At 47.7% G+C, this 13,558-nt stretch overlaps 1 protein-coding gene across 2 annotated transcripts in view; it reads left to right on the top strand.

Moving 5' to 3' along the window:
* Window positions 1-13,558, top strand: part of sema3c (sema domain, immunoglobulin domain (Ig), short basic domain, secreted, (semaphorin) 3C) — a 33,724-nt gene that overhangs the window by 2,052 nt on the left and 18,114 nt on the right. For both annotated transcript variants that reach the window (XM_035648646.2, XR_004795792.2), the window contains 2 exons: window positions 114-300; window positions 13,004-13,164. In XM_035648646.2, the coding sequence (XP_035504539.2) occupies window positions 114-300; window positions 13,004-13,164 (348 nt within the window). Of the gene's footprint in view, window positions 1-113; window positions 301-13,003; window positions 13,165-13,558 lie in introns of those variants that run through there.

Here is a 13,558-nt window from a genome sequence, read left to right as displayed (position 1 = left end):
CTCGTTGATTTGCCACGAAGGCTGAAGGCAACAGGTTGTTTTTTCAGTCGACTGACAGCGGTGTGGTTCCCAAACCTTCGCTCACGATTCCCTCATTTTTCTCCTCCCAACAGGCAGCGGCGTACCTGTTCCGTTTCGCGCCCCGAGCGGCGGCGCAGCCAACGGGCCGGCCGGAGGTGTTCGCCAGGCCGCCTCTGGCGTCAGCGATGGCGCTCCCCCTCCTGGTCCTCTGGCTCCTCTCCGCCGGCGTCTCCGGCCGCCTCACGCAGCCTCTGCCGAGAGTCTTCCTCTCCTTCGAAGGTAGGAAGGAATAACAAAACAGCACGCCCCCCCCGAAAAATTCATACAAGCCATCATCTCGGCCGTCGTCCCGACTTGCGCTGGTGCCGCGCGTTCAGTGCGTTAATGCACAATAAATGGTTCATAATTAAAGGGCTCGCCGGCGGGGGGGCGGGGGCAGCATGATTATGGAGTAATATACAGTTGGCGTAGACTCTCCGGATCTTTTTCAACGATGCTGGGTTAAAAAAACAATCCCTGAAGCTCTGTTCCTGGACAACCCCTCGTCCATCCGTTGTCCTCTTGTATGTAAGCAGAGAGTCAACGCTCGGCAGGGGGTGGTCCCGTCCGTCAGACCTGCCCCGAATCTGTTCCTGGTTAAACTTTAATCACGCCGCTCCCGCGCCCGCATGCCTGTGGGTATTGTTGCTGCCTCTGGTTTTGATTCTCTCTTGTTTTATTTAATTTCTTTGACATAGATTGTTTTTATGAATTTTTGATGCCCCCCCCCTGGAAGTGAGAGAGGGTACTTTAGCGGTTGAGCCTCTCTCTCTGCGTGTGTGGGAGCGGGAGTGGAGTAACCTCTTCTTTTGCAGCGGTCAGACGGAGACGTTTGATCGCCCTTGGATTATTCGACACGGCGCAGCTGAGGCTGTCCATCACCGCGGCTCCTGCGCTCAGACGAGTCGGAGCGCTCTGACAATGTGTTCTCTGGAGCAGCTGTACCTTTTGTTTTTTCTTCCCAGTGTTCGGGCTGCGGTGAAATTCGTCTCGCTCGTGCCACGTTATTTCCATAGTTCGGAGTCATTCTTTCCTTTACACGCCTCACGGAGTCGTTCTTCATTTTTCTTATTTCTCTTTTGTTCTGTCAGGTTTCTTTGATTATTGTTTCATTCCAAAAGTGTCTGGACCAGGCCGCGTTCGAGGTCCAGTGTGTTTCTGCTCCGCGCTGCGTGAGTCATTAAATGGCTGCTCAGGCGGAAAAAAAAAAAAAGAGGAAAGAAATAACAATGACTGAATAGAAGGAAAAACCCAACACCCATCACTGTCTTTGGTTTCCTCGGAGTTTCCCAATAGCCTTTTCTTAAAAGGTTGACGGTGGCAATGCTGACATCCCTCTAATCCTAAATCGCTTAAGTCCCTGTCTAAGTGCGGATTAGATTTATGATTTATGTTACTTGCCGTAAGCACCTATCTCCTCAGGGAGGGCCATAAAAGGAGAGTTTTGACTTAATTCCCTAACAGACTCTGGACTTCATTCGTAATGTGTAGAGGAAAAATATGTTTTTCTTCACTGTGCTGTAATTGGCCGACCAAGACCAGCGGACAACGGCTTGTAAAGTCCACGGTTTATTCAAAGCTATAAACAGCCAACACGAGTCAACGTTCCAGCTTGGATCAAACCCCCGATCTAGATGCCCCCATAACTCCCCCTTGTCTGCAGGGGACAGTTCAGCCTGGGCGAGCACCAGATGTGGGGAGAATCTCGAGGCCTACGGTGGAGGCTCGTTTCTCCTATAAACACCGGCCTCCTCGCCGAGCGGAAGAATTCAGAGGAGTCTGGGCTCCGTCCAGCGCCGCCAGAGGGATGAATGACGAGTGGAGAGGGAGGACTGGAAGAGCGGCGGCGTCCTCCGTCCCCCATGGGAGGGAAGAGAACGCAGGTGTCTTGGCACCTGCTGGGTGGCCGGGAGTTGAGCCCCAGAGTGTGAATGTCTCGCGCTTGCCAGATGTGAAAAAAAAACCCCGAGCTCGTTCTCACGGAGAGACCGAGAAAAACAAACGGAGCGGGTCAGACGCCCGCGTTGTACATGGATCGGGGCGCTTGGATAACCTCGGCCTTTCCCTCCCCGTGTCACTGCTGAAATCCAAGCCAGGGGTACGGCAGGTTCATACGGCCCTCCCCGTCCTGCAGAGAAGAAGTTGCTGTGTCTGACATTCCTCCCGGCCTCGCTCTGCTTACTCGTGCGTTCTCGAGGGCGAACGCAGCCGTAGCCGCATAATAAACAGTTAGAAATGCTAACTAACCCTAAATAATAAACTCTCTGGAAAGAGCCTTTCTCTCCCGTGCCTCGGATAATAAACACAGCCCCCTCCCCCCCTTCCTCGCAGTAAAACAATTTGGGGATACGCAGAGTGATAAAAGATAATAACTCCTCCACATTAATCCTGGCCCGTTTACCGGCATGTTTAATTTATTTGTTGTGTAAGAAACGAGGGCCAATTGCAACACGTGTTCTTTCAGAAACAAACTTTAAGATGGATTTTTGTCAGGGATTTAAGAAACCCTTGATAGTTAATTATCCACACATCTATGGAAAACAGTCGTCAAAGCCCAGACCGACGTCATGGTGACTGATGGAAGTGGTCCCATCCAGATGAAATTAAAACTGATGGGTGTTATTTTCTTTCATTACTATGGAATCACAACACTTTTCCAAAACAAGCCTGACTTGTTTTGGAAAATTGAACGGCCCCTTTAACTTTTTGTCCGAATTCCACGAGGACAAAAAGTTGACCTGATTAGATTAATTTGTCTCTTAACTTTTTCCAAATTCTAACGAATTCAAACATTATTATTCTGTATGAAAACATCATCCCAGATTTTTCCATCTATAGTGACAAATAGAAAATGCTTCCACACATTACGTTACACATGATAGGGTTTCTTGGTTACCTCTCCATTTTGAAAGTTATTTATTATTAATTAATAGTTCAGGACCGTAGCGACTGGAAATTTTACTTGATACCTGCTTATTTTACAAAATATGTGTCTCACAAATCATCAAAAATCATAACTTGACTGTGAAAATTTGGGCGAAATTCTTAATCCTGTTTTTGTTAAGACATTAAATTATGTCATTCAGAGTTTTTGATTTGTTAACTATTTGAAAATAACCATATAAGTTGCCGCCCTTATTATTACAGCGTTAACGCCGCGCCATATAACTTCCTGCACAGCATATTCAATATGCTGCTTATTAGTTTTGCTACTGTATCCGAGGTTGGCCCGAGCGCTGCCAAAAATTCCATTCCAGGAATTGCGGATCAACGATTCAGCCTCATTTATCCGCCGCCGGAGCAGCGGTCTGTGTTTTCGCGATCGGGATCATTTAACCTCATCAGCGTTCTCACCCCGTTCTGGCAGACCTCCAGTGCTCAGTGCAGCGTTGGGTTAGAAATATATACAGTGTGTATGTCATACTCATCAAAGTTGTTTATTTGAAGGCGAGCGGGCCCTTCGCGTGTCTTCGAAGTGCCTAGTTGTGGACTTTTTTTCTGCGACACACATGTTGGGCTGGTTAGGACCTGGGAGAGATTGATTGGGACGATGTCTGCAGATTTAACGAGCACACTGATCCCTCAGAGTGTTACGAGCCACATGGGCTTCGGTCGCAGGCCTGAACAGAGCCAGGCTTCGGAGCTCGGATACACCGGAGCCCCCCCCCCCCTCCACCCGCCCTCATCATGCTTCATTTCTACAGTACCTCCGCTCGCACGCCGCCATTAGTCATGCGGGACTTCGTACGCTTGTGGTCGCACGACAGTCTTTTGAAGGATGTTTACCCGGTGGCGAGGGGTTTTCAGGAGTGAGTGTGTGTGTGTCAGTATTGTCGCTCGTGCTAAGTGCCTCAATGTGCATTCCTTGACTTGATTAAATTTCGGCTGGAAAAAGTCTCCGTCGGATCATTGTTAAAACCGTGTGGGTTTTTTAAACTTTTGCAAGCAATATATATACAGTTCTGGAACTGAATCTCCGCCTCATTTGTCCCCGCGCGTGCTGCAGATACCTCAAATACCTGAATGTGAGAGCTTATTAATCTGAAAAATACCTTGAATTCCTTAAAGAGATGTGTCGAGCCAAGTTAGTCTCAGCTGGCAATGACATCGACCTCTGGGTGAGCTGACGCCCTATCTTTAAAATCTCAAATGTTTGCCTTATAGTCTTGACTGAACCTTATTGCTTTTCCGCAGCCCTTTGAAGGATTTTATTCCCATTAATTCAAAAGGGGTCTGTTTAAAGCATCCAGTGATACAGGCAACGGACTTGGACGGGTTACGGTATGCAGTCGTCTTTTAAGGGTCAACAAGATGTCAGAGAGTTGCAGATCGGTGCTGACACGTGGCGATGAGCAGACGGCGACGAGGAGGTCGTCTGTTGTGTGCGCCTTCAGGTGAATGCTTTCTCTAATGCGGGACAGCTTCCTGCCTCTGTCTCGCATTAGACCTGCACATTAGCGTCTCCATTTTCCGGAGGTAAACGTAATAAAAGCCTGTGAAGTACAATCAGTGACGCCCCGTGATTACGGGGAATTCTCGGCCGGGGCGAAAGCGCGGGCCTGTCGAGGCTGTCGGCGAGGGCAAACAGAGACATGCTGCAGATAGCAATAGGTTGGTGGTGCATGTGTGTGTTCTGAGCCTGAATACTGTGTGCGTATGATTTGCCCCCAGACTCATGCCCCCAGAGATATATTGTCTAATTACCTGTGTAGCAGCATGGAGATTTTCTGCAGGGGGGGGGGGGGGGGGGTTAGCGAATGCGATGAGCTCCAGCTTGCACCGCCCGGGGGCCTGACAGCGTATTAGATGTTTGACAGCTCCTCCTGCCGCCGCGTTAGGGCCATTCCTGTGTCTGACCTTGCTGCCCCCCTGTTGAATGTTTCATTATTCCTCCACCGCAACGCGTTGAGAGGGAATCAATGGCCGTCAATACGGAGAGAGACGGAATCTCCTCGAGGACAGCCAAGGTCGACTGGAAAATCCCTGTGTTTGAGGTTTGGCATCGTGACAAATCAATGGAGTCGTCTTACGAAAGCGTAGTAGACATTGACTCCTTTTCCTTTCATTGGAAATATTTTGTGACATTAATCGATATTCTCTGAGCACCTGGATCAGGGGCTCATATCCAGGGAGAGTCCACATCCAACTCTGAACGTTTCAACAGGTGCATTTTTTGTCATTGTTGCCATCACAGCACATCTTGACTTTCACTCAACACCAACGAAACAACCCCGCGACCTCGGTGGCATCCCGCCACAGAGAAAGTTTTGCTTTTCTTTTTTAAAATGACACCATTTCCGCCTTGAAGATGGCTGAGAAGAGGAGTCCCACCTGGTTGAACTCCCCCCCCCCTTTGGCTGTCCTCCATCATTAGTATACACATCAACTGCCGAGACCCTTCTGACCCAGAGCTCCTGCAAACCTCTCCTCGCTCTGAAAGACTCACCGACAGTAAAACCCCAGATTTACTGTCTGCAGGAGGTGGGCAGTAACTGGAGGCTCCCGGTGCGGGCGGCTGAGAGGTCAACACCAAAAGACACTGGCTGACGGGGACGGGTGGATCCCGTGTGAGCGACCGGCCGCTGGTGACATGTGAGGGGGAGGCCAGGTGCTAATTGGGGCAGTTGGAACGCAAACTAGCTGACTGCCGGGACGGCATGATGAACAGGTTGTCATCTCGAGTTTCAGCTCCTACAGGGAACATTAGCCAACACCTTAGCAGGTCAGCCGTGCACTGAAACCGGCAGTTGACATTGGTGCTGGATGATATCACTCTGCACAAACACATGCACGCAGCCAAGGGGGGAAAATACACTCCGGGCTCACATGTCATACTTGGATATGTCAACTGCCCCGGACGACCAGTGTGAAAGAAGGCCATATGATTCCCATTGTAAATGTCTGCACGCAGATAATTGGCGATAGGCAACAATTGGGAAATGAATGACACTCAGGATATATAGCCGTCCCTCTCTGGAGCATTGCTGGTATCTGTCCATGACAAGTAGCCGCAGTACAGTTCCTTTGAGCATGCTGTTTGCGTCTTGAGTGCAGCCTGCCAGGGAATGTGGAGTATGTCTGCTGGACAGACAATCGGACGACTCTGTCGGGCAGCGCATGGCGTCGTCCTGGGTGGTCTGCTCGCACTGAGACGACACCTTAACTTCCCTTCTGTTATATGTTTATGCCATCAGTCAGTTACTGTATACCCTTGGCCTGAGTCCCCCAGGAAAATGGATGGCCGTCCCATCTCGGGCAATAGTCATTTTTTTTCTGAAGAGGGGCCCGTCAGTTGCCAGGATAAAGTCTTTTCCTGGCGCAGTATGTACGAGTGGGCCAGCGCTGCTTTTGGGAAGTGCAGCCACCTAGAACTGAACCCAAGAGCTCTCAGCATTGTCCGGACAAAGAGCGTTGGCATTTGGCACCGGGTTCGAAGTCAGGCCCTCCTCGACGAAACCTACTCCATCTTGTGAGGATAGATTAACTGCAGGGGGGGGCAGTATAAGCCCCTGCTTCAATATTTATCAAGACAGGGGGATTGGGGTCCTCCCACCAGCTGCCCCTGACAACCACAGAACAGGTTCTCCTTGAGCTGAATGGAAACCAGGACTCATTAGCATGGAGTTAATTTATTCAATGCTGGCCTTTCAGGTAGAAAGCCAATTGATGAGGGGCCGGTTTTGACACTGAGGTCTGGTTTGTAATTGGCCCACTGTCCAACCCTGAAGTGTTAATTAGGTGCAGGGACCTTTTTGGCCTGTGTTCAAACACTGGTGTTAATCAAAAAACCCTTCAGAGTGCCCAAGCTACTGTTCTGACAAAAGAATCCCGCATTGTTGCTGCATGCGGATTTTTTATCACCTTTGCATGTGGACAGAAAAGCCTCTGCAGAGTTTTTCATGAGGTTTACTCCCTCAAACAGAAGGATGGAACCTTACAAGCTACAGCTGTGTTTGTCAGCGTTAACCACTTTTCTACCGACACATTTCCCTCCAAAATAATCCATCGTTTCCTTTCATGCTCCGACGCATCTGGCTATCTCTTCAGAAATAGGAAGGGGAGACAATGAGGCCGTTCAAGTGACACCAGCTCGGTCCGTTGGCACAGGCGTCCTAAATGTCAGTGCCAGGCTGATCCAAAACTACAGTTGCCTTTCTCATAAAGACCCTGCATTCTTTCCAGCCACTGTGAATCTCTAATTTTTTATTGATGCGGCACTACGACAAACCTCTCCTTGTACGGACATCCCAAACCAGAACCATGGAAGCGTTGTTTACTGCGAGGAGATGTACGGCAAAACTTGTGCTATTTGATCACGCAAACAATTTCGGAGGTCCAGACTGTCGGAGAGTCCTGTGGGGTTTCAAAACCTGAGGAACGCTTCCCTGCGGTTGTTGCCTTTCCTCTCCTGGCTATATAATTACAACAGAGCGCCGCAGACTCCCCTGCGCTTTAATTGCCCTCATGCAAGCAGCGCCACAATGACAGGTCCCTTCCTGTTGCCTGCATTTCTTTTCTATTTCCACTTCTCACCGCACTCGCATAAAAGAGGATGTTCTTATTCAACTCTGTGGGACTTGATAGCTCGGTGCCTCGCAGGATTATAACCCCAGTGTCCGTGTCCATGACCAATCCGTTCTCCCGCGGTTTTTCAGGATGTTGGGTTACCTGATCACAGCTCGTAGTTTCCACAGATGCCGTTCATTCAAGGCTGGCGTGAAAGCACAAACATGAGGTACGGTCTGCTGTCATGAAAGCGAAGGCTGTATTTAATTTTGCAACTGCCGAATGATATCAGCCACGGATCATTTGATATTGCACACTGCACACGTTAGAAGATGAATGTGCATTCATCAAGCCAACTGCGGCATTGACCCGGCTACATCTGCAGATTTGACTGTGATCTATAGGCCTGCAACTTTTGCTTATTTTTTTTTTTCTATCATTGATTAATCACTTAGTGATATAAGGTCAAAGAAGTATTGGAGACAAAAAAGACACTTGAATTTGTTGTTTTTAATCAAATTTCCTTTTTTTTTAAGCCAACATGAAGATTACAAATTTGAACATCTCCATCTGCTGAGGAAGGGTCATGTGAGATTATTGAAAGTACGAAAAAATAGCTACAACCGGCGATGACGAGCACAGATGTTCAATTTATAATTATCTTAGACAAAAAAGAAGAGGCAGCAAATTCGTGGAGCTGAAAACAAGGAGTGTTGAACATTTGTCTTCTTTGACTCCGAGGGGCATTCCACAGATTTTGCACGAAAAGGTCAATTTAGACGGTAAAAAAATGTTGTGTACAGTCTTTTGTCCTGCAGGAGGATATTTTGGCCTCTTCTTCTTCAGTTTTCCCTCCCAAGTGCAACACTAATACGCAGGCGCCTCCTTTTAAACAGTTAATCAATTGTCTGAACAGTCGTTCATTCACTGTCTTGTGATCATAAAATCAGCAAATGTTTTGATCACGACTTTGATCTACTTGCGCTGTTCCATTAATTCGCTCCACAGCCCGTCTGCCAACATGCGAGTAATGTGTTCCGCCTGTCTGCAGCAACGGCCGCAACCTGCTGGTTAATATTGAATGACTGCTGTCATTCCACGGCCCGACAAAAAGGCTTTTGTGCTGCTTCCGCTTGACCGCTCCACGCAAATACCCTACATCAAAGCGAGAGGAAAGTCTCAGCTCTCCAGACGCCACCTTGCCCTTTCTTGGCCACTGTCCACCGCGTGGATCAGGGCGGATTCTATCACCGCTGGTCTGCAATCCAGCCAATAGGGCACCATGGGTCAAAGCTCAAAGTCAAAGGCAGGGCACTGGGGACTGCTGTGAGGTCGGAAGGGGCCCACCTGCCTCCATACATAATAGAAAACCCAACTGTCACCAACCCCACAAAACCCTGCTGCCTCTCTGTCTGCAATGAATGGCAAGGGAAAACAAAACAACACAAAATAGCACATTTCATCACTCCCAGTCGTACTGTCAAGAGTGCACTCCTTACGCGTGTTCCTACACAAAATGTCGTCCCTTAAACTGCACTCCCCCCTATATCCTTGCACAGAGGAGGACAGCTTTATGACGCTACTATCTTTATTCCATCCTTCAGCGTAAACAGCATGCATGCTGTAAATCTGCATCCCAGAACCTCCAACAATGGCCTCGAGCTCGCCAGAGCAGCGATGTCCATCTCTGGAGAGGAGCGATCTCAGCGATGAAGAATGCACATGTAAACGCATGACTAACAAAGCACATGTGGATTTCTTCATCACCGACGCGAGGACAACAGCAAAAACAAATGTTGTGCTCCTGCTTTTGTTTTTCTATTTTTGATAAATTGTCATTCCTGACATCTAATTTGGGGAAAAAACGAGTCATTGAATCTGTAAACTCTTTGTCCGAGGGCATACATATATTGAATGACCTCGATGATTGTTCCGAGCAGACCCGTCTCTCCGTGATAGAGCAGGTGCGCTGGAAATGTAAACTTTAATATCAGTGTCGCGGGAGTGCGGGGCCGGAGTCAAATGTTTGCATGGGATTGAAAGCAGAGCGCTGAGAAGATACCCTATCCGATGGTATGCGGGCTCCGGAGTGTTTTTGGTTCGTCTCTTGGTGAATGAGCCCGGGTCCATGTGACGCACCCCTGCTGCGGCGGCCCGCCTCTGCGCCGGGCTGAGCCGGCCTTCCATCCTCACGAGGGGGAACATGAAAGTCTCCCGTTTCCCCCACACTGAGAAAACAATACAAAGTTCACCATAATATTAAACAGTTATTTCACCCGGCGCCACACCCCTCTCGACAATTTGTTCCCCTCGTGGAATGTTCCGGACGGACTGCTATCAGAGAGAGAGAGCGGGCTGAACATACAGTAGTGTACAGTTACGTCCGTTAACAGTGGTGGTGGTGGTAAACTAATAAACACGCTGACTTGGCCAGAAGAAACTTTGGTCATTAAAGAAATACACTGCAAAAAAAAAGCAGGCACCAGTAAAATTGCACTCTTAGCTCAGAAAATTTGAAATCAGTAAGGATTTGAATTTCTACAGAGCTACACAACATTGGAGGATTCACTCGAAGTTACTTTATCTGATCAAGAAACAAACAACAAAGCAGTAAACCACTTTAACATTTTTAGATGCAATTACATCTTACTGCATAGCTAAATTAGCTAAATAGCCAAATTTATTTTCTATTGTAAATTGAATTTGTAAAAAGCCTGATCATTACAATGAACGCTTTATCCTGAGAGTTGTTGATATTCCAAAGATGCAAACAAATATTATATATAACTAGGCCTATATTAATAAAGGCTATTAATATTTAGCTCATTAGCTAAGATAGCCAAAGCTGAGCTAAACGCTGAGATTCGTTAGCACAGCGGCCATCTTTACAGTCTTCAAGAGAATAAAGCCTCAATAAAGTTGGTGGAATGTAGTTTAAATAGCTAGCGAGTGGTCTTTGAGTTCATTTTTTTTTTTAGCAAACAATCTTTTATAATTAGATATATCTAGCTTTTTGTTAGCCAAAGCTGCTTATAAAAATAAAATCGTGGTCTTAACTTGACAGTTAACTTGTCTTCCCCGTTTGTTTACGTCACCGTGACCTAAGAACTCTGTTAGTCATATTGTTTATTAACTATTTCCCTAGAATATTTCCTCCATGTTTGTTACAAACTGTTTGCCTTAGTAACTGTGACTCTGCTAAGCTGACGACAGCCAGGGAAATCCCGCATAGTCGCTTTGAATCATGTCTGTTTGGAAGAAATGCTCGATGGCTACTTCTTCGCTCACCTCTCACGTTACACGACTTTAGAAACCTGCGGTCTCTCCCAATTGCTTCCCTCCGGTTCAACTGGACCACTCGAGATTCCCTCTGCCTGTACGGGCCCGAAATGTTCGGTTGGTAGAGACTTGCGTCTGCCCCCGACCGTCCAATTAAATTGTTAAATGACAGCTGGTAGGTTGTAAGTGCAAAAATGAGGTACGCTATTGTGGTATTTAGAGGTTCCCTGGATTTTTTCCCTGCAGAAATTGGAGCCCTGCGTGTTCTTAATTAGCTGTGAATCAGTAATTCACCCTCGGTGGCCCCTAGGCAGAGCGGGGCCTGTAACGTCTTTACCATTTGTCAGCGTTGAGCTCTCTGCGATGCCATCTCCTCCGCTTTGAAGCACCGCGGTCGATGCAATCTCCCCTTCAGAAATGTCTCTTTTATTAAGCCCACATCTGCCTGACAAGGACACCTTTACTCTTTTTTAAATTTTGTTTCTGGCGAGTCGGGGTAAACGTGAGGCGCCAGATGGCGCTCCATGATGATGCGCTTTTTTTTCCAAATTACCCTTCATTCTCTCACCTCAAAACATTCACCATACAAGGCGAACGTCCGGAAAGTTGGTGAACAGACCAGCGAGGGAGTCGTGGGGAAAAACTCGCCGCGTGCCTGAAGCGCTTAACTTCCCCTTTATTTTTAAAAAAGTTAAACACTCCAAGCCAGACAACGGCCTGTGATCGGAGCGAGGGGTGCGGCGGGATGAGAAAAAAAAAGCCACTTCCCCCCCCCCCTCGAGATAATAGGCCCCAGCCTCCAAAGCGTATATGTCACACAATAATGAAAATGTGACTTTAGCTCAGGGGCATTGAAGCAAAGCGCAGGGCAACCTGTTTGTTGATTAGAGGAGGGCAACACAAAGGAAGCTCAGAGAGGATCAGTGGAAGGGGAGGAAATGGAGGGTGTAGATGTACGGTGCCCCCCCCCCTCAACACACCCCCTGCTCTCGGAGCAGATTGAAAAAGTGATAAATATGCATGAGTTTGGCTTCGACAGTGAAGGCCTTTGATGGCATGCTCGAGAGTTTCTCTACCTCTGGAGCACATGGGCTGAAAATAACTGTCTGACAATGTTTACTGAGAAACACTTTAATGAGTTGAGGAGCCTCTGCAACAAAGGTTTTTTTTTATACAGTATAAAAAAAGCATCTTCCCTCACAAGTTAGTCGCAGGTTCCTTTGAATTGACTGGAGGTGAAACGCACAAGTGCCTTTTGCTGATGAATCCCTGTGAAATCAATGTCAGGTTGGGCCATTTGCTCTGCATTCATTGAGTCTCAGTCCATCCGCGTTCTGACCAGGCTGCTTTTAATCTGGCGAGAAATAAGCATTATTTCAGGAACCTTAAATCGGAAGCACCTGTAGCTGCAATGTGGAATTCACAGAGAAAATGTTCAATCTTCCATTATCCCTGACTCCGTTTCCAGTTTGTCTGGGTGATTAGGAATCAGTTTCACTTGACCGACCGCACCACTTGTAGATCGTGTGCCTGCCACGTTTCAAAATGATTCCGCCAAGTTATATCACAATGACTCCAACTAAGAACAGAGTTAAGAGTATGGAAAATATCAACCTCGAGTCGGACTTGACCCCCATTTGGAGACAGTCTTGGCGTGATCCCATAACTGGTCTGAACCTTATCTTAATACCAGGAATTGTCTCGAATATGTCTTCCTAATACACTTGAGAGGGATGAAGAATGTTGTTTGAGTTTAACTGACCAAGAGATGTGCTTATATATTATATTATATGCTGTGTATGATGATGATAATCTGTAATATAACTCGTAAACTATGACAGCTTTACAACCAAAATATGTTTTTGCAGCAGTCCCCCCCCCCAGAACTGAGACAACATCCAAATCCTAAAAGCTTTCTTTTCTTTTCTGATCTCTTGGGCTCAACCGTTGGACACAATTTGGCCATCTCTTATTCTGATCCCAGCGAGATTAATGTGGCTCTTGTGTGCATGACTTCTTTTTTTTTAATTAAGTGGAAACAAAGGGAAAAAAGCCTCTCGTCTTCTTCTATCCATCTCAGCGTGGGTAGTGGCTTATTTCTACTGGGGGTTTTTTTATCATAGCCTCACTGGGTTCTCCGTGTGTGTGTCTGTCTCAGACCTGCAGGCCTCCCAGTCCTTTGAACACTACAGCATATCAGACAAGGCCATGGACTACAGGATCCTGCAGATGGACGAGGACCAGGACAGGATGTACGTGGGCTGCAAGGACCACGTGCTCTCGGTGGACATCAACAACATCACCCATGGCACACTCAAGGTCAGCGCGTGCTTCCTATTACCTTGTCGAGCAATGCCGCCGTCCGCGTCGTCTCAAGTCGACGGCACATTATCACATCGTAAACCGGCAACAGCAGGTATTATTCTGAGCCGCGGCGGTCGTATGCAAATCGCCGAACATTTGCCGCCATCGGGGTTACTCAAAAGAGCCGTGGATAAAAAACCCCCGAGCCCTCTGAGGACTGATTCCGCACGCAGCGGAGGAGTTATCTTCAGTGTAATTGACAGGCGTGAAATGCATAAACAGATGGGAAAAGCGTTCAGGGCCCCCCGGGGGAGTGCTCCACCGCATCCATGTTTGCGCAGTAAATTGCTTGATATATTCATCGAGCTGGACCTTTTAGTGCACCTCTCCCGGGTTTGAAAAATGAAAC

The sequence above is a fragment of the Scophthalmus maximus genome, chromosome 12, assembly GCF_022379125.1.
Source record: "Scophthalmus maximus strain ysfricsl-2021 chromosome 12, ASM2237912v1, whole genome shotgun sequence".
NCBI lineage: Eukaryota > Metazoa > Chordata > Actinopteri > Pleuronectiformes > Scophthalmidae > Scophthalmus > Scophthalmus maximus.
This window is presented reverse-complemented; position numbering and strand designations above follow the sequence as displayed.